The sequence below is a fragment of the Mus caroli genome, chromosome 12 (genome assembly GCF_900094665.2).
Source record: "Mus caroli chromosome 12, CAROLI_EIJ_v1.1, whole genome shotgun sequence".
NCBI classification, from domain to species: Eukaryota; Metazoa; Chordata; class Mammalia; order Rodentia; family Muridae; genus Mus; species Mus caroli.
In genome coordinates, this window is record NC_034581.1 from 78,350,004 (window position 1) to 78,368,911 (window position 18,908).

The following is an 18,908-nucleotide window of genomic DNA, read 5'->3' on the forward strand; positions in this document are numbered from 1 at the left end:
AGGGTTTCTCTGTGTAGTCCTGGCTGTCCTGGAACTCACTTTTTAGACCAGGCTGGCCTCGAACTCAGAAATCCGCCTGCCTCTGCCTCCCAAGTGCTGGGATTAAAGGCGTGCGCTAGCACGCCGGGCATGGGTAACACTTCTGACCTAGCTAAGAAATGCAGCTGATTCTTTCCATGGAGATTGGGAAGGCCATAGGGAGGCAGGAGGAAGTCCCTAAAACAGATGTATCAGGCAGTGGGTTGTTTACATGTAGAAGACCCGACTAGTCAGCGTTTCCTCAAGTCAGGGAACAGCTAGCTTATCCAGAGAGGTCAGTGACCTCTCACCTGACAGCTGTTAACCCCAGCATGGTGAGGCCTGGAGGCCACCGTGCAGAAGCCCGAAGCATGACATCCAGGGGTGACTTAAAAACCGAACCTTACAAAATGTACTTAGCTGTTGTTATGTCATCTTCAACAGTAAAATGTTATATAGGAGGCCATTGTATGTTATATTTGTCTTTCTTGGTACAATCCAATCAAGGTCTTGATGTGTTGGGCAATCATACTACCATTGGACTAGACGCCTAGGCCTTAAATCATTGGCTAGTCATGCATTCACTGTAGTATTAACAGGGTGAGGGGGCTATTTCAATGCATGCACGCAGCACTGCATCAATCAAACCCACTGCCTTTATCCACTTTCTGCCTTCCACCACTAACCTCTAGTAATCTCTCCTCACCTCCAGGTTGATCTTTTAATTATAGTTTCCACATAGAAACGTGGGGTGGGGGTGGGGTCTTGTCTTTTAGTTGTAGCTTATTTAGTTAAGATACTATCTCCGGTTTCATCCATTTTAGGACATGGTTTATAGACTTCATCTGTGAAAGCTTACACCAGGTACCAGTTCATGGCACCAGTGTTGTAAAAGTACCTATGAAGAACCAAATCTCCATGTGCCTAACAGAGACTCAAAGGCAAAATAGCAGACATCCCAGCATTCCAGTGAAAAGAAGACAGAGAGCTGTCGGTGAGGTCACCTCTGTCCCACGTCCCAGGTCCCAGGTGGCTGTTACTCACCCTTTATGAGGGCTGTCTGCATGATGTCTCGGGCAGTGGGATTATGTGACTGTATGCAATACTGGCATACTGCGGCCGCCATCCTCACGTTGGGATTTCTGTGAGAAAGAGCATCCTCTAGAACAGGCAGGAGGACCGCTGGCAAATCCACAATGATTGGCTCTGCAATCAAAAAGATGGCTCCAGTCCTTTGCTTTTCTCTCAGACAGCTTCCTGACCAAGGTCAGCCTTACATCTAAGGCTTTCTAAACCACAGGTCAGATGGCTGCCTCCAGTGGGCAGGATTTTATGCCCAAAGGACACTGGTGCTGATGCACCAGTTTTCAGTCCTTTATCATCTTGTCTCTAGTACCGAAGCCAAAACATATTTCCAGCTAGTTACAGTAACCTCCATCATTTATCTTAGTAACAACACCAGCCCATTTACTCCATCATAGCAATTATACTTATGCTTTGCCACTTCACATCGTCTAATTCAGTATTTCAACTCAGGTTGAATTTGTGCCCGGGTAGATCTCACTGCAGAATCCCACAGGGGGTCTTTTCGCTTTAACTGGACACCGATTCTTGCCATAAGCATTGTGCTGAGAAGGATGGGAGGAGCTCACGCGTGTCAGGGCAGCAATGCCAGGCAGTCCTTTCATCTGGGGCCACCTTTTTTTTTTTTTTTTTTTTTTTTTTTTTTTTTAAACTTGGGAATATTTTTTCCTTACCTTTTATTTTAGGTGTTTTGCCTGCATGTATATCTACACACCACATACATGTAGTGCCTGTAGACTCCAGAAAGGGCTTTGGATCCTCTGCCATGTGGGTGATGGGAATCAAGCCTAGGTCCCCTGGAAGAACAGCTAGTGGCCTTAACCATTTAGCTATCCCTCCAGGCCTGCCTGGGGTCCATGAAGCTGTGGAGAATTCCATAGTGTTCACTCTGGATGAATTTATGCTCCACGAGTATAATAGCTCTTTAGCAACTCCATTGGTACAAGTTAGGGTCTCGGGGGGGGGGGATGCTTTGTAGTAGGGCATCTGGGGAGGCCAAAAGGATGGTATTGGTCAGGTGTCTTAACTTTCATTTATAGTTTTGCCCAGGTGATTTATCAGCTGGGTCTTGTTTTTATCATAACAATTTGGCCCATAAACATAGGAAAGCATTTTGGCTCAGTTGTGGAGCATTTGCTTTGAAGGCACGACCTGTTGGATTAAGTCTCCAGCACTAACTGTGAAAACAACAGAAGCTTAGAGAAGAGACGGGCACTGGACTGAAGTTTAAATTCTTATGCTGAAGGAGAAAGGCTTGTCACCTCTTTGCCCACAAGTATCTTCCCAAGAAACAGCAGAGCTCTGAGTGGTTTTATACTTTTCTTTCTTTCTTTGTTTGGTTTTGAAGGGTCCCCAAAGCCCGAGCTAATTCCTGATCTTGCTGCCTCTCCCTCCCAAGGGTTAGTATATAGGCATATGCATCCACATTCAGTCCATCTGCCTTTTCCACTTAGGTTGTAGGCCCGTATGCAGACTGCTAGTTGAAGACCCTTGATCTCTGAATCCAAAATCTGAAATATTCCAAATACAGACATGACCCCCCCAACAGGTAGGATCTCCACATCTATCCTCATGTGACAGGGTCAATAAAAATGGAGACAGTTTAAATATTGTATGAAATTACCTTTTGGAGATTACATGTGTGTGTATACATACATTCTAACATTTCATGTAATTAAAATCTGTCTCATGTCCAAGATAATTCATGTATGTTCAAATACTCTAAATCTGGAAATAGTCCATTTTTTTCTTGTTCCAAGCATTTCAGAGAAGGGATAGTCAATCAAGGGATGTAGATAGGAATGTGTGCATTTCTAGTGAGCAAATAGAAGTCTATTGAGGGGGCTGGAGAGATGGTTCATCAGTTAAGAGCACTTACTGCTCTTCTTAAGGTCCTAAGTTCAAATCCCAGCAACCACATGGTGGCTCACAACCATCTGTAATGAGATCTGATGTCCTCTTCTGGTGTGTCTGAGGACTTACATATAACAATAAATAAATCTTTGGCCAGAGTGAGCAGGCCTGGATCGAGCAGGGCCAGAGTGAGCAGAGGTCCATAGTTCAATTTCTAGCAACCACATGATGGCTCACAACCATCTGTACAGTTACAGTGTACTCATATACATAAAACAAATAAATACATCTTTTTAAAAAGTCTATTGAGTATTTAAAAAAATAAAGTCATTTTCTTTGAGTTAGTAATAAGATTGAAAGATACACATGCTGGCCCTGTGTAATCTAACTGTGATTACAGTTGTGAGGACAAAGGTGCTCTTGTATGTCCATTCATGTGCCACAAGATATCTCGGTCCACGACAGATCACATAAACCACAGCGGTCCCATAAGATGTGTCTAGTGACACTGCAGCTGTCTCATGTAAATACTTCTTACTGTGTCTGCACAAGGATGACACTGTATGGTGATACATCTCTCAGAACATAGCCCTGCCAAGTGCCACAGACTGTATGCAGCTTTGGGTAATATCCATTACCCAAAGAAACAAGAAAAAGTAACAAATTATGTGTGGAAACTTCTAGCAAGCTTCTCAGAGGAATCGGTGTCTCTGCTGTAGACCTAAGGGTTGTCGGGTGAGGACAAACTCTTCCAGTAGAGGGAGCTGCAAACTTGAAAACCTGGAAGATGTAGATGTGTTGGTAGAGTGCTTGCTTGAGGACGCATGCAGGTGTGTGGCCTAGGGCTGGCCATCAATCAAACAGTGACATCCGGGGGAATGTCCACGGCTCCAAGTCCATAAACAGAAAGAAAGTGGAGGAACCTTTAAAAGCTGACAAGTTGGAAGAGGTACAGCCAGTCCCAGCCCCTCACTGTAGGTAGGGAGAGCAGAAGTGGAAGCAGGGCCAGGCGTGGTGGCGCACGCCTTTAATCCCAGCACTCGGGAGGCAGAGGCAGGTGGATTTCTGAGTTCGAGGCCAGCCTGGTCTACAGAGTGAGCTCCAGGACAGCCAGGGCTATACAGAGAAACCCTGTCTCGAAAAACCAAAAAAAAAAAAAAAAAAAAAAAAAAAAAAAAAAAAAAAAGAAGTGGAAGCAGGCAGTCACTGTCCAACCACAGGTGAAGAGAAACTGAAACTGAGCTTGGGATGTCTTAGCTTAGAGAAGGAGCAAGCTGGCACAGGTTTCTGGCTAATGACTCTGAGAAGGCACATTCGATACAGAGGAGTGGATGGGTTTCTAACATTTCATCACCAGGAGCCTGTATTGTGGAATCATCTTTGGCAGGTTGTAATTTTGACTGTAGTAGAGGGGAGGTTTTCATACCTGTTATTGCCAATAAGGAGAAGTGATGCCAACATTATTTTCCCTAAAAGATTACAAACTCTGCAACAATGGAAAAATTCTTAATTCATTTTTAAGATTAAAATCTATCAAATCCATTTATGTATTTTTTCTTTCCCCTTCCTACTTTTCTTTTCTCTCTCTTTTTTTTTTAAAGATTTATTTATTTTATTATATGTAAGTACACTGTAGCTGTCTTCAGACACTCCAGAAGAGGGAGTCAGATCTTGTTACAGATGGTTGTGAGCCACCAAGTGGTTGCTGGGATTTGAACTAGGGACCTTCGGAAGAACAGTCAGTGCTCTTAACCACTGAGCCATCTCACCAGCCCCCTTCCTACTTTTCTTTGATGAGGCTTAAACCTAGGGCTTTGTGCATGCCAGGCTGGCACTCTACGCCTGAGTTACACCCTCCATCCTTATCTTTTTCTGTATGAGTATTTTGTTTGAATGTATGTACATGTAGCACACGTGTGCCTGGTACCAATAGAAGCCAGAAGAGGTTATCAGATCCAAATCCCCTAGAACAGGAGTACAGACATTGTAAGCTGCCATGTGGGTGCTGGGAACAGAACCTCTGTAAGAACGGCCCATGGCCATAACCACTGAGCAATCTCACCAGTCCACAGGCCATTAGATTTTTTTTTTTTCTTTCTGTTAGGAAATGTCAAGGTGGGAAAACATAGACTTTATTGCAAGCCACTGAGCAAACATAAGGGCTGTGTGTATTACAGAAAGCCCTTGGAGTAGAGAGTATGCTCAGCTCCAGAGGTCTGGAGCCCAACCCTGAACTAGATCCAGCAGCCACAGTCTCGGCTCTTGAGATGAGCTGTGCAGGCAGACTCTAGGCTGTGGTTTCTACATTTGGAAAATGAGCTCAGGTTATCTCTAAGGCCTCCTTCAGATCAGATGGTCCCAAGCAGCCAAGCAGCTCAGTCTGGCTCTCACCTGAGTTATCCGGTGTGGTGGCAACCCGGGGCCTTTCTAAAGCAGCGGTAGCACATGTGGTGATGGCCTGGACCCTAATGTCATCATACATGCTTTGTATGTCCCGTAGTAGGTTCTCCACTGTCTTGTGATACCATTCAATAACTATGTCATAGGAATAAAAAATGAAAGAGAACCACCTAGTTAGGGTTACATATTACACAATAAACGGGAAGACAAGAAGTTCCTTTCCCTAGGGCATTGCAAGGAACATTTTAGCTCAGAATAATGAATTCACAGACGGACTCCTTCGGCAAGTTATTTTTGTGGTGATTCATACACTTCTCGGGTAGTTCCGCCCAGTCTCATCTTATGTACTATTACTCTGTACTTAAGTAACTTTTCTTGGAAGGTAAATGGGAATAAAATACAGTGTTTGACCGGTTATGGTGGCACTCAGTTACTTAGTGTCCGTCAGGCTAAAACAGGAAGGTCATAAACTCATGAGTTCAAGACCAGTCTAGGCTCCATAGTCGCCCATCTCAAAACCAAAACAAACAGGGTGAGGGTTGAGGTGCTCAGTTGGTAGAGGCATTCAGCCTTCTACTTAATGCTCTTTGAAGGACAACAGATCCATGCTAACCCCATTTGCTCAACTGAGCTTGTTCTACAGTCAGGTGCAGTTTCTTTGGACAGCCTCATATCTAATACTGGGGGCTGTACCTTTCAGGTCTCCTGTCCTGGATGGTTTATCCAGCATGTCTCAGACCTGGTAAGACAGGGTTTCTGCCTGTGAAGTTTTCTCAGAGTGATTGTGGTAGGGGACACCCCAAGAGCCAAAGAGAAGAAAACCAGGGAACAGCCATGTGGCCTGCTCAGTGTTCGTAAGTAGTGTAAATCCACACATCGCCCCCATAAACCCCCTTCCTTCTCCTCTCTTTCCGCCTCAGCTTTTTTTAGTCTCAGTGCCCAGTAATCTAAAGTACTCATTCTTCCGGAAGGTAAGTCACCTTATATGGGAGACAAATAAGCCAAAAAAAAAAAAAAAGTATAAAAAGTTCTGTTCTTGGATTTCTGTGGTTTTTGCCTTTGAGGAAAATCCTGCAGAGACAATGCTAGCTCACAATGAACTGTTTCCTGCAAAAGCGCCTGGTGTCCTGTTTCTCTGATCAGAAAGCCTGTGACAGAGTAAGTTCTCACACATTACTGAAGCTCCCTCACACACCTCCCCGTGTAAAAACGAGCCCAGTGTAGATGAAAATAATGTTCACCTCGCACCTGCAGAGTGAAAGGTTCTTATCCAGACCCTTAACGAGACAACCAGCCTTTTACATTTTACATGCGAGGGCTGGAGTTTTCCAGACTGGGAAACATTCAGAAACATCAACTATCTCAGGCTATCCGTTCACTTACTCAGTCCCCAGGAAGTCTTCCACTCCTGCAGCATCCTCCGCAGGATGGCCAGCTCCCACGTCACATCCTCCTCCACGGGTTGGACCTGCTTCTTTTGTCTCCTTGTCTTGGCCGATGTGGCCTCCTTACCTACCTGCAGCAGACTGGTCTCGGTTGGCAATGCAGTCCAACGCTGGACTCCTTTCCTGAGTTTGTAAGCTGTGTAATGAAGAATTGGGTTTCACCTCACTGTCTGGCTATGGAACCTGGGGACTTGTACATGCTTGCAAATGCTATACCTACTCAGTGTGCTGATTTGAATAAGAATGTCCCCCGCTGGCTCATGTATTTGAATGCTTAGTCACCATAGAGTGGCACTATTTGAAAGGATTAGAAGGATTAGGAGGTAGGACCTTATTAAATGTAGGTGTGGCCATATTGGAGAAATTCTGTCACCAGCAGTGGGCTTTGAGGTTTCAAAAGCCCAAACCAGGCCCAGTTTCTGTCTTTCTATCCATCTGTCCATCCCTGTCCCCCCCAAGCCCCTGCTCCCAGCCTGCAGACCAGGAGGTAGCTCTCAGCTACTATGCTATCACCATGTGTGCTCCCATGCCCCCTCCCATGATGATAATGGATTAAGCTGCTGAAACTGTAAGCCAGCCTCTGGTTAAAGGCTTTCTTTCATAAGAGTTGCCATGGTCATGGTGTCTTTTCACAACAATAGAATAATGATTAAGACACCCAGCTACATGCTCAGTCCTAGAGAGCCCATCTGAATAGTGCAAAGAACCCTAGGATTTAGAGACACTGTCTCTTAGAAGATGGGTACGTTTTGTTTTAGAAGTTCATTTCTTGGTCACCTTTGTCTAACAAAATAGAGAATGATGTACTTTAAAAAAAGAAAAGAAAAGAAAAGGCAGGGAAATGGCTCAGTGGGTAAAGCACTTGCTCTGCAAATGTTGAAGACCAGAATTTGAATCCCCAGCACCCAGATAAAAGATGGGCAAGTACAGCAGCCTGCCTAAAATTCAAATACTTGAAAAACTGAGACAGGAGATCTCAAAAAAAAAAAAAAAATCAGGGTTGCTAGACTACCTGTATCAATGCCATCTGGGTTCAATTGAGAGACCTTAGCTCGATGAGTAAGATGGAGAGAAGGTAAGGGAGTCTCTGTGCCATTAGCTTCAGGACTCCACACACATGTCCACCCCTGCATCCTCACACATACAGGCATACACAACCGTACACAGAGACATAATCAAGAAAAAAAAGAAAGAAATCAAGACCCTCGGATCTGAGGCATGGAGGAGCTGGGAAGGGGTAAAAGCAGCCCAGGAACACAGGGGTGAGTGGGGAGTCTGATGGGCTTCCTGTGGTAGGCTGAGTGCACACATCATATTGGCAGTTACCCTAAACCATGTGTTTATACCTAAGTAATATCAGATTCCAACTGGTAGCAAGCTCCACCATCTTACAATTAGCATTTTACAACGGTTTTAGTTGTCGGGAAGGGAGGGCCCCATTGCTGGTGGTGTCCATGACTTTAAAGAAAGAGCCTCCATTCCATACCCACCCCACCCCCCACCGTTAGCTTTCTGATAAGGTTCCTTACGCATTTCAGGAATAGGCTGGAAGCTCCACTTCTCTGGGGTTTCCGGGAAGACCTTGGTTAGGTGCTTGTCATACCGATTGAGGTTTTCCAGGACAATCTGGTCTTTCCTCCCACCAATCTGGTGAACAATCTTCACTCCATCTATGAAGACAAATGCAATGGATTTATGTAGCCCAGGCTGGCCTCAAAGTTATGCTCTTTCTGCTTCCCTGCCTTCCAAATGCCAAGATTAGAGCCATGTACCACCATGCCCTAGACGAGAAACATCACGGCTGGAAGCCTTGTAGAGAAACCTCATAAAGGCCTAGGAGGGCCAAAGATAATGTTTTACAGTGGTTAAGCAGAAACTCATTTCCAGTAGTACTAGACACTGAAGAAGGGCACTTAGTTAACCCTGCCAGTTATAAATCCCTTAGTATAGTTTTGTTAAGCTCCTTAAGGAGACCTGGCCTTTAGCAGTGTAGAAGCAAGATGGAAGTGATGGAGAAGCATGGAGCAGGGCGGTGGTGGCAGTGCATGCCCATAATCCCAGCATTCAGAGGCAGAGGCAAGTGGAGCTCTGTGAGTTCAAGACTAGCCTGGTCTACAGAGTCACTTCCAGGACAGCTAGGGCTACTCAGAGAAGCCCTGTCAAGAAAGAAAGGAGAGGAGTGGAGAGGAGTGGAGAGGAGAGGAGAGGAGAGGAGAGGGAAGGGAAGGGAAGGGAAAGGGAAAGGGAAAGGAAGGGAAAAGGGAAATGGGAAAAAGGGAAGGGAAGGGAAGGGAAGGGAAGGGAAGGGAAGGAAAAAAAAGAGAGAAGAAAAAAGAAGCCCACTTGGAACATGCAATAGATTGTGTTCTGCGAGTCTGGGCACTGAAAAGTTAGCTAAATGGAAGGGAGGGAGGGGACAGGTAGGCATGATCACCTCCTGTGTGCTAAGCAGAAGTTCTACAGATGCGTTCTTGTCTCCTGCACTGAATGTACAGTCTTGTTAACATTGCTTTACAAATAACTACCATGTTTTGTCTGGGGTAAGGGGGGCATTATGTAATTTGCTGAAGAGCACTAAGAAGGAATCAAGCCAGTGTTTAAACAAATCTGTCAGACTCCAAAACCTGTGGGATTTTTTTGTTTGTTTGTTTTGGGTTTTTTTTGTTTGTTTGTTTGTTTTTTAAAGCACAGCAGGTCAGGTGGGTGGGAGGGGATACCTAAAAGTGATGACAGGACAGACAGAGAACAGTCCTCCCAAAGTCAGCTTGGACTCACGAGCCTCTCCACCCCCCCTCCACCCTGGTAAGACTGAGAGAGAGAGGCTGGGAAAAGAAATGTGTGCTCGCCACTAGCCACAATCCTATACTACCGCTGGGAGATGCACCCGGAGACTCTCATCCCCACCCACAGCTATTCTTGTCCCAAGATGCCCTCGTTTCCTCAGCCCGTATTCCCACCCCAGAGCCCAGCATTACCAAAGTACATCTCCTGCTCAAAGGTGTTGTCCGTAGCGTAAGCGTACTCCCCGGCTTTGCGGTTCACCTGCCGGAAGTGGCTCTTAGTCATATGCTGCATGTTGCTTCTCTCTGCTCGGATAACCTCGGCTGTCATGTTGTTGCCAGACATGGCTTCTGCTGTGTGTACTTGTGGGGAGTAACCAGGTAACCTTAGCAGAGGTGAGAGGGAAGGGGGGAAAGTGGGTGGGGTAGAAGATATTTCCCCTCAGGTTCATGGTTCACTCTAGCCCACTTAAGCTCCGCTCCTACATGGTAGCATTAGAAGAACTGCGTCTAATGACCAGTATTCTCTCTATGATGCCATCTGAATATGGAGCCATTGGGAGAACCTGTCTCCTGCCACCCTGCTCCCCTCTGTCGATGGAGCCATGCCTCTGGAAGCCACAGGCAGACACCGTGAGAGAACAGCTGTGCTTCTTGCTCAGCCCTGTCCATTTTCTTCTCCCTCTTCTACGTGTATGGGAAAACTGAGAAAGGACCTTGCCATGTAGCTCAGGCTAGCTTACAATTTAGTATTAGACCAGGCTGGCCTCCAAGTTGTGCTCTTTCTGCGTGTCTGCCTCCCAAGTGCTGGGATTGCAGGCCTGTGCCACCATGCCCCTGTCTGCAGCTTGTTCTTCACACAGGTTCCCTTAGGATTCACGTGGGGGTGGGGGAAGAGAAACAGCCTTCTGTGCTACCTCACTGAGGCTGTGTAGGAATGGACTGTCTATTCACCAGGTGGACACATCTGTCCCCTTGTATTCTATTCCCACCATTCCTTAGACTATCTAAAATAACAATACCAACCAAAAAGAAAAAAAAAATCAACTCATATTTGCCCAATAAGTAAATAACTACATTTTGACTTCTTTTTAGTTTCCTTTTGGTTGTCAGGGAGATTAGAATAGCCCCTGTCTTCACTCTAGCTGGGAATGAAGAGGATTTAATCTGAGACACGTGGGGCCATCTCCTGCTTTTGGACTGCCTTTGCTTCTCTGCCCCGAGTCTGGTCGTGTCTGAGGTCAGTGAGTCTTAGTCAAAGCGAGGCAGACCAAAGAGTGCCACAAACCCTCCTTGCTCCTCACTGCCAACTTGGCTACATCTCCAGGAGTCCTAGTGGGCTGGGCCACCTGCCCGAGAGTTCAGTTACTTGAAGCGAAGGACAGAATCCTTTGAGACTGTGACTCTGAATAGGGTGTGATTTTGGTCCTTCAGAGATATCTGGCAGTGTCTGAGACATGATTGCTTATCACAACTGAGAGGTGTTCCTGGTTTCTATCAGGTGAAGACCAGAGATGCTGCTAGCATCAGTGCTAGGGAGCAGCTGACGATAGAGTAGTGTCCGGCCCAGAATGCCAGCCGTGGAGAGGCTTAGACACCTAACTTGGTGAAGAGGAGGTTGGCAGAAAGTGTATTCTGAAGTGTGGACTGTGGTGTATGTAGTCAGGGGTGGTGGTCTTGCCCAGCAAATGCCCAGCAAATGCAAGGGCGTGGGTTTGATTCTAAGTACCAGGAAAACCTCCAAGACATCAAATAAGAAGCCTATGGGGAGTCCCTGAAGGGGCGCCACAGACTTTGCCAGGCCTGCTTAAGGCCAGCCTACCTGAAGTAGACGGGAAGCAGCAGCTCTGGCTTCTTTATTTCCTTTGGTGGCTTCGGGGCACTTTCCCCCATAAACTCGGCTGTTTCTTCCGCCTCCAGCATTTTGAGGAGCTCCAAGTCACTGGATGAAGTGAGCTCATCCCGAATGTGGCTCCAGTCGTACTGCTGGCGGAGAAAGGACTGCCACTTGTTGGGCGACTGTCCTGGCCTCGGTGGCCGCTTGCTCTGGATCCATCGCGAGGTGCGCTTGTTCAGCTTCTCCAGAACAATGGCTTCCCAGCCTCGCGCCTCCTTCTCCCCAGGTGGAAGCCAGGTTTCCCTTTCTTCCAGACTCTCATCCGGAGAGACTGACAGCTCCAGGATTTCTGGCTTTAAGTTGTGATGGCGGCTTTGTCCAGGAAATGCTTTCTGCTCTGGGTCTCGGGGCTTTGTTTTCTTCGGCTTTTTAGAACCCTTAGAACACTTTGCCAAGTAAGTGAAGTCTTCCGGCAAGAAGTTTGAGGTGTGTGTCTTTGTAAAGTGAGTGATGGTTTCTGGCAAGAGGGTTAAAGCATACAGAGCCTCAGCGCACTCAGGTTTCTTAGTGTCGGTGGCCCTGGTCTGTGGAGGTGGCAGGATGTTTTCAGTGTTGTAGATGTGCTTAAAATCATACTGACTGAAAGGCATGCTGGGCAGTCCCCGCTGCCACCCCACATCTTCAGAGAAGGAAAGGTTGGCCGCTGCCCTTTTCAAATACTGGGTCTTGAGTCTCTCGCAGTGCCGTGGGCTGAAGTGGAAGACAGGCGGTACTCTGGAGACCGAGGCACACCCAGCCTTGTCCGTGGGTCTTGAGTGGAGGAAGACCATGCCCCATCCCAGCCGAGGGGGCTGTGGCTCAAGGCAGTGAAAGGAAGAACCCTTTTTCTTTTTGGGCTTGGCCATGTCGTCCTTCAAATCTTTCTGTTCACACTTCTGGTTTACAAGCAGAGCCTGCAGGTACCAGAGAGAGAGAGAGAGAGAGAGAGAGAGAGAGAGAGAGAGAGAGAGAGAGAGAGAGAGGAGGAGGAGTGACTACTCTAGGTTGGGAGGAATTAATTGGAAACCCATAGCGAGGTAAGGAAATCCTGGTAGTTTAGGGAGCATAAAGAAGAAATAATGCAACGTTCTAAATATTTCTTGTATCAGACCCTTGCTTCAAGTTCTCACATTTGTCTCTAAAGCTCAGACACTCGTAGCTTCTAGTATGAGAGACCGTGGCTTTCCAACAGTACCCCACATTTCCATTTTTTAAAAAAATCCATCTCTCTGTTTAAATTGCTTGTAAGGAGCTAGGTATGGCAGGACACACCTGGTGTCTTGTCCCGGCTACTAGGAGGTACAGGGTGAGCTCTGGAGACCCCACTCTTCAGAGCACTAGGGGTGGGGGATAACTTTATTGTGCTTTGGATCCACCCTCCCCCACTTCTCTGAGCACCCCTTTTCCTTTCCATAGTACAGCTTACTCTCATGCTCTCTACATGAAATGGCTTTTCATCCATATTTGACATAACTTGACCTACTCTTTTAGGGCCAGCTCAATACCTTCCTGTCCCCAAACTTTCTTGACTTTTTTTTTTTTTTTTTTTTTTTTCCGAGACAGGGTTTCTCTGTATAGCCCTGGCTGTCCTAGAGCTCACTTTGTAGACCAGGCTTGGCTTCTCACTTTGTAGACCAGGCTGGCCTCGAACTCAGAAATCTGCCTGCCTCTGCCTCCTGAGTGCTGGGATTAAAGGCGTGTGCCACCACGCCCGGCCCTTTCTTGACTTCTTAAGTGACATTTAATCTTTATGCCACCCTGGCCTTGGACCAGGAAATACTCCCGTCATTCAGCAGTGGGTCCTGCCACTTCCATGGGCAAGCACTTCCTTTTCCTCCTCACCGACTCCTGCCCGTTGTGACCCTGCCCCAGCTATCCAGCAGGCCAGCAGACCCTTCCCTGGGCTCCTCCGTAGCTGCAGCATGTGCTCTCCCACCAGCGTTTGTCTTCTAGGGATGAGACTTGACCTTGTGACATTTCTTTCTGTCAGGGTCATTGTCTCTAGAATGTCTGCTTACAGGTCGGAATCAGTAACTTCCTGCAAATTAAGTCACATAGGAGTATTTTGATGTCTCTCTGGGATTTTATTTTCAGAAAAAACCGTTAGTTTGTTTCATTTCTTCACAGCCACGAGGCCAACACTAGCCACAAGGGCACTTGATATTTGAATAATCGGACTAGAAAAATTAGGGCAAAGGTAAAGGTTGGTACCAAGGAGATATTTTTTCCTGAAATGGTGCCCACTCTGGATAGTTAAAAATTAACTGACTGTGGGGATGATATTAGTGTTCTTCTAAAGTGAGTGTGCTATTCTTACGAAATATTTAACATTCTTACATATTCGTGTGGATCTTGCTCCTATGCCAGGAAGTATTTTGTCCCTGAGCATTTTATTTTATTTTTTATTATAGCTATAAAATTTATTTTATTGGGGGGGATACATATGCCAAGGTACACTTGTGCAGGCTAAGCTGGGTAATGTGGGACACAAGGTACTTACTGAGCTATCTCACCGAGCCCCTAAACACCTTAAAAACAGGCTAAGGACAGGTTCCCTCCCACCCATGTAGTGTTATTGAGGGTCCCCAGGTATGCCCTGTACCCTTGTGCCATAAGGAATTTTGTAATAATGTAATCACAAAGAATACCATGTTGTCTTCAGTTTTAATACATTCTCAAAGAACAGTTAATATCTGATATGATGGCTGCCTGGGAAGGAATGGGCTCCGTGCTAGGTCCATTTTAAATGCTCCAGCCTTCCTTTATGTTCTGCCTTCACCTTCCCACTCGTGTGTGTGTCTGTGTGTGTGTGGGGGGGTATGTTTGGATGTCTGTCTGTCTGTCTCCACCCCTTCCATCGTCCCTTTACTGGACAGAGAACTGATAAGAGGCCATGCTGTGTAGTGACCTAGCAGCCCCTCCCCCTCACGGTGGTCCTGCCTAATGCTTGCTCCTTGGCATGCAGGCTAGGCCAGACTAAATGATACGCTACGGAACTTCCTTCCATCCCCCGAAGACCTACAAAAGCAAGGCATTTCCTTTGTTCCTTGGGAACTGAAGGGCCACTCATTCCTTTCAGGACTCCTGTCAAGCTTATACATGGCTGCTCTCTCTGAATGCTGTTCCACTTCATGAGGCAGTCTCTTTCTCTCTCTTTCTCTCTCTCTCTCTCTCTCCTCCACTCTGCTCTGTCACGACGCTGTGTTTCTGTCTGTTCTCCACCTCAAGGCTGTATCATTTCCACCCCTCTGTCCCAACCCAAGTCACTCTCTGCATAAAGCTGGTTCTGAAGAGTGGGTGGTCGTAGCGTCTGCGTAAGTTACTTTTCTATTGCTGTGATAAAACATTATAACTATGGAAACTTTTCAATGGACTTATGGTTTAAGAGGGTTAACCGTCAGTCATGGTAGGGGTCACAGCAGCAAACAGCAGGCATGTTGGCTGGAACAGCAGCTGAAAGCTCACATCTTAAACCTTAAGCAGGAAGTAAAAAGACACACTGGGGATGGTGTGCGTCTTCTGAGCCCTCAAAGTCCACTCTCAGTGACACACCTCCTTCAACAAAGCCACACCTTGTAATCCTTCCCAAACAGTTCCACCGTAGGAGTCCACGGGGGATACTCTCATTCAAACTACCATGGATTCCTTTCCCAATCAAACCTTCCATTCTAACCAGCCACTTTCTGTTTGTTAGAACATGGAGTTACACAAGGGGGTTTAGTGCATATCCTTTCCCTATAAGACGGGTTTCTGGTGAGATCTGGAGAAAGTTGTAAGTTTACACCTGGGAAGGAAGAGAGGCCTTAAGCAGGTGTTAACTGTGTTGGAATTCTTGCTTCTCAGTGAGGGACTTCAGCTAGACTATGGAGGGTTCTGTTCAAGGGTAGAATGCTTCCTGCTGCTTTGATTATAGGGGAAGTTTGGTTAATGGGGAAAGCAGAATCTGGGGACCCTAGGCTCTTAACCGGACCCAATTTCCCCCTCTATCTTCTCTACAAAATTTCCTTCCCTTCTCCTGTCTGAACCTATGATTTCCAGTTCTCACACAGCTCTATAGCCGTCACCAGCAAATACACTGGAAAATGCTGTGAACAAAAAAATCCCTGGAAAGAAGTCCCATGGTTAACCGAGCCTTCTACAAGGCTGGTGAACAGATTAGAACTTCAAGAGTGTAGAGAGTTTGGAAATTTGCAGGTCCAGAACCTAATTACAATTTCCCTAGAGGTAGCAGGTGGTGGTAGCACACACCTTTAATTCCAGCACTTTGTTGGGAGACAGGTAGGCAGATCTCTGTGAGTCTGAGGGCAGCCTGGTCTTCAGAGCAAGTCCCAGGATAGCCAAGGCTACCCAAAGAAACCCTGTCTAGAAAAACAAACAAACAAACAAAGCAACAAAAACAGTTTGCCTAGAGCCATCTTTAGCTCTCCAAATAGCCACTTCTTTCCCACCTTTATGTCTGATCTCACATCCTTGTGACTATTAGGTAAAACCTTGTAGAGTTATTAATTTGGCAGCCTACTAGCTTTCTCCAACCTGAAACCTAGGAGTGTCATTAAACAGCATCTGAGACCTGTCATAGAGCTGTGCCCGATTGGCTGTCACCCTCCTATCTTATGTTTCCACCAATGTACTTGAAACTTGTCTTGATTTATGACCTTTTATTTCATACTAAACCTTCATGAAATTGCTATCTCATTGGCACATGGCATTTTGAGAAATCTACATTCCCAGGTTATGGTCACTAATACTTGATTCTGAATAAACTACCTCTTTTATTCCTTGGTAGTGAGAGCCCATCTCTTTCATGCTGTTTTTCTTTTGTTTGTTTTTCTTTTTCTTTCTTTCTTTCTTTTTTTTTTGGTTTTTCGAGACAGGGTTTCTCTGTGTAGCCCTGGCTGTCCTGGAATTCACTTTGTAGACCAGGCTGGCCTCGAACTCAGAAATCCACCTGCCTCTGCCTCCTGAGTGCTGGGATTAAAGGCATACACCACCACGCCCAGTTTGTTTTTTTTTCCCCTTAAACTCAGAAATCCGCCTGCCTCTGCCTCCCAAGTGCTGGGATTAAAGGCATGATCTTTCATGCTGATAAACTGCCTGCTCTAATGCCTTCACCTTACAAACTGAAGACCCCAGCCACAGCCAGAAGAGACCCAACTACGATCACAGTTCTGGCAGCTGTGTGGATGCTGAGCCTTTCACACAGCACCAGTCTTCTCCATTACCTCAGCCTGCCCTCTCCTCCTGTAGGTGATGCTGACGAAGGCTTTCTCATCCCACCAAAGCTGCAGTGGTTTGACATTACCTCCCAAGTGCCGTACTGCTTCTTAAAGATTCCTAAGTTGCTTAGGTTCCAAAGCTGCCAGGTGGTCACCAAGCAACCAAGTCTTCAGAATTCCAAGTCCATTCACAGAAGCTGTGGGTTCTGGTGGGGTACACCTTCAATTACTTGTCAAATCTCCTTCTTTGTAAACTGAACTTTGAGAAATTGTTTCATATTTGTTGATTGGCAGCTCACTGGATTTCCTGGCCATTTGTTACAACAAACCCCTCTAGGTCTATACAGGTTCACGGGCCCCACCCCCACCCCCCACTCCAGGAGCCCTTATATCCCGCCAAGAAGAACCAACCACAGAATACCTGGATACGCAACTCTGGCATTTTCCAGATTACCAGGCAGGTAGGATGAGTGATGAGATAAAGTTGTATCCCAGGTCTGGTCCATCCCCTTCTTACCGCCTCTGCTACCACCCCTCCCCCAGTCCTGGCTGGATGATGGGGTAATGACATTGTTTTGTGTGGTTTCTGTTTACAAGTGCTTTCTTCAAATCTTGTAAGTCAGATAGCTCAACTTCAAGCTTGTAGAAATGCTGGTCTTCAGGCATCTGCTTGGAAAATTACTTTGTCCCGACAACAGGAAGACTTCCAGGTCCAGCCCTGTCTAATAGACTCAGTGTGTGATATTCATGTGTCACCGTCCTTTTTCTTCTTCAGTTGTACTTAAGCTTTTAAAATTAGCAGGATCCATTTAGTACTTAGTGTTTTGTTAAATTATTTAATGAAGTGTGCTGTAAATATGACATTGCTGATGCTTAGATACACATTTTTTTTTAAAAAAACCAATCCTTTTGAGTTAATAAGCTTTCAGAACAAAATAAATTAAAATTCTTTTTCTCTTATTTCCTCCTCCTCCTCTTCTTCTTCTTCTTCTTCTTCTTCTTCTTCTTCTTCTTCTTCTTCTTCTTCTTCCAGTTTTTCAAGACAGGGTTTCTCTGTGTAGCCCTGGCTGTCCTAGAACTCACTCTGTAGACCAGGCTGAAATCTTCCTGCCTCTGCCTCCCGAGTGCTGGGATTAAAGGTATTATTATTTTTAAAAGACAAGGGCTGTCTAAGTTCTCCTGGCTGTCCTGGTGCTCGATGTGGAGCCCAGGATGACCTCGAACTTACAGTGATTCTCCTGCCTCTACTGGGACTACAGATATGGTGCGGTTGCACATGATTGGTTCATTCAAACATCAGCAACATGATTATGATTCAGCAGAGTAGTGCGTGCAGGCGGGTGTATAAGGATTCTAAAGCCGGGGGCTTATCTGAGTCGACAATGCACCTGGTTAATGTTTCAGCTTTTAACTATGCTCCCTATAGAAGGGGGTGGGGGGGGTGAGCAGGAGGCGCCGGGGTATTTGACATACATTACATGAATCACAGGTCTCAAGTTTTATTTCCTTTCACAATAACTCACTCCCGGGCACTGCCGTTGACAGGCATGCAGTCTTAGACCAGAATGATAGTCTGTTTTTCTTCTTTTCTTCTTTTCTTTTTTTTTCTTTTTTCTTTTCTTTTTTTTTTTTTTTTAAACAGATTGCTGGGTGTGGAGGGGAGGTATCTGAGTGCATTTTCTAAATTCTCTTCTCAATATAGGACATCATTGCATGAGAGGCACTTAAAGAATTTAAAGGCCTTATAGGCAGGGAATGGTGCCCTAAGGTGTGGAATCCAGCATTTCCATTTGTCTAGCTGTGTGTGCCTTAGCAAATCAGGCTCTCTGGTTCTTAATTGTTCCCCCAATAGGGTTCTTATTAGGATTAAGAATAAACTATTATTATTATTTACTTTTTTTTTGGTTCCTGGGACTGGATGCACAAAATAAGGTTGAAGAATCCATAGTAGCAATACAAAAACAGTTATTTCCGAGTTCCGTGACCAGTGCGGTGGGAGGTCATTTGAAACTCGGTAAAAAGCTTTGCCTGGGCAAGTTCTTCAAGGTAGTTACCGAGCCTGCTTTCTCTGTAAGTGTGATAAAACTCCGACCCAAAGCAGCTAGCTAGCGGAGGAAAAGGTGTATTTGGCATTCATTTCCTGAGGAAAGTCAAACAGGAACTCAACCAGGGGGCGTGAACCACAGGGGAGCACTGACTTGTTTCCCTACACACACACACACACACACACACACAC

At 46.0% G+C, this 18,908-nt stretch overlaps 1 protein-coding gene across 1 annotated transcript in view; it reads right to left on the reverse strand.

The window, feature by feature from the left end:
- Heatr4 (HEAT repeat containing 4) overlaps positions 1 to 16,775 on the reverse strand; it is a 36,908-nt gene extending 20,133 nt beyond the window's left edge. Inside the window, exons 1-7 of the mRNA XM_029484396.1 lie at positions 16,679 to 16,775; positions 11,403 to 12,370; positions 9,776 to 9,966; positions 8,330 to 8,470; positions 6,739 to 6,936; positions 5,347 to 5,490; positions 1,063 to 1,224 (exon numbers count right to left, since the gene is read on the reverse strand). Coding sequence (XP_029340256.1) covers positions 1,063 to 1,224; positions 5,347 to 5,490; positions 6,739 to 6,936; positions 8,330 to 8,470; positions 9,776 to 9,966; positions 11,403 to 12,322 — 1,756 coding nt within the window. The 5' untranslated portion in view covers positions 12,323 to 12,370; positions 16,679 to 16,775. The remainder of the gene's footprint in view (positions 1 to 1,062; positions 1,225 to 5,346; positions 5,491 to 6,738; positions 6,937 to 8,329; positions 8,471 to 9,775; positions 9,967 to 11,402; positions 12,371 to 16,678) is intronic.
- Between the last annotated feature and the right edge of the window lie 2,133 nt (positions 16,776 to 18,908).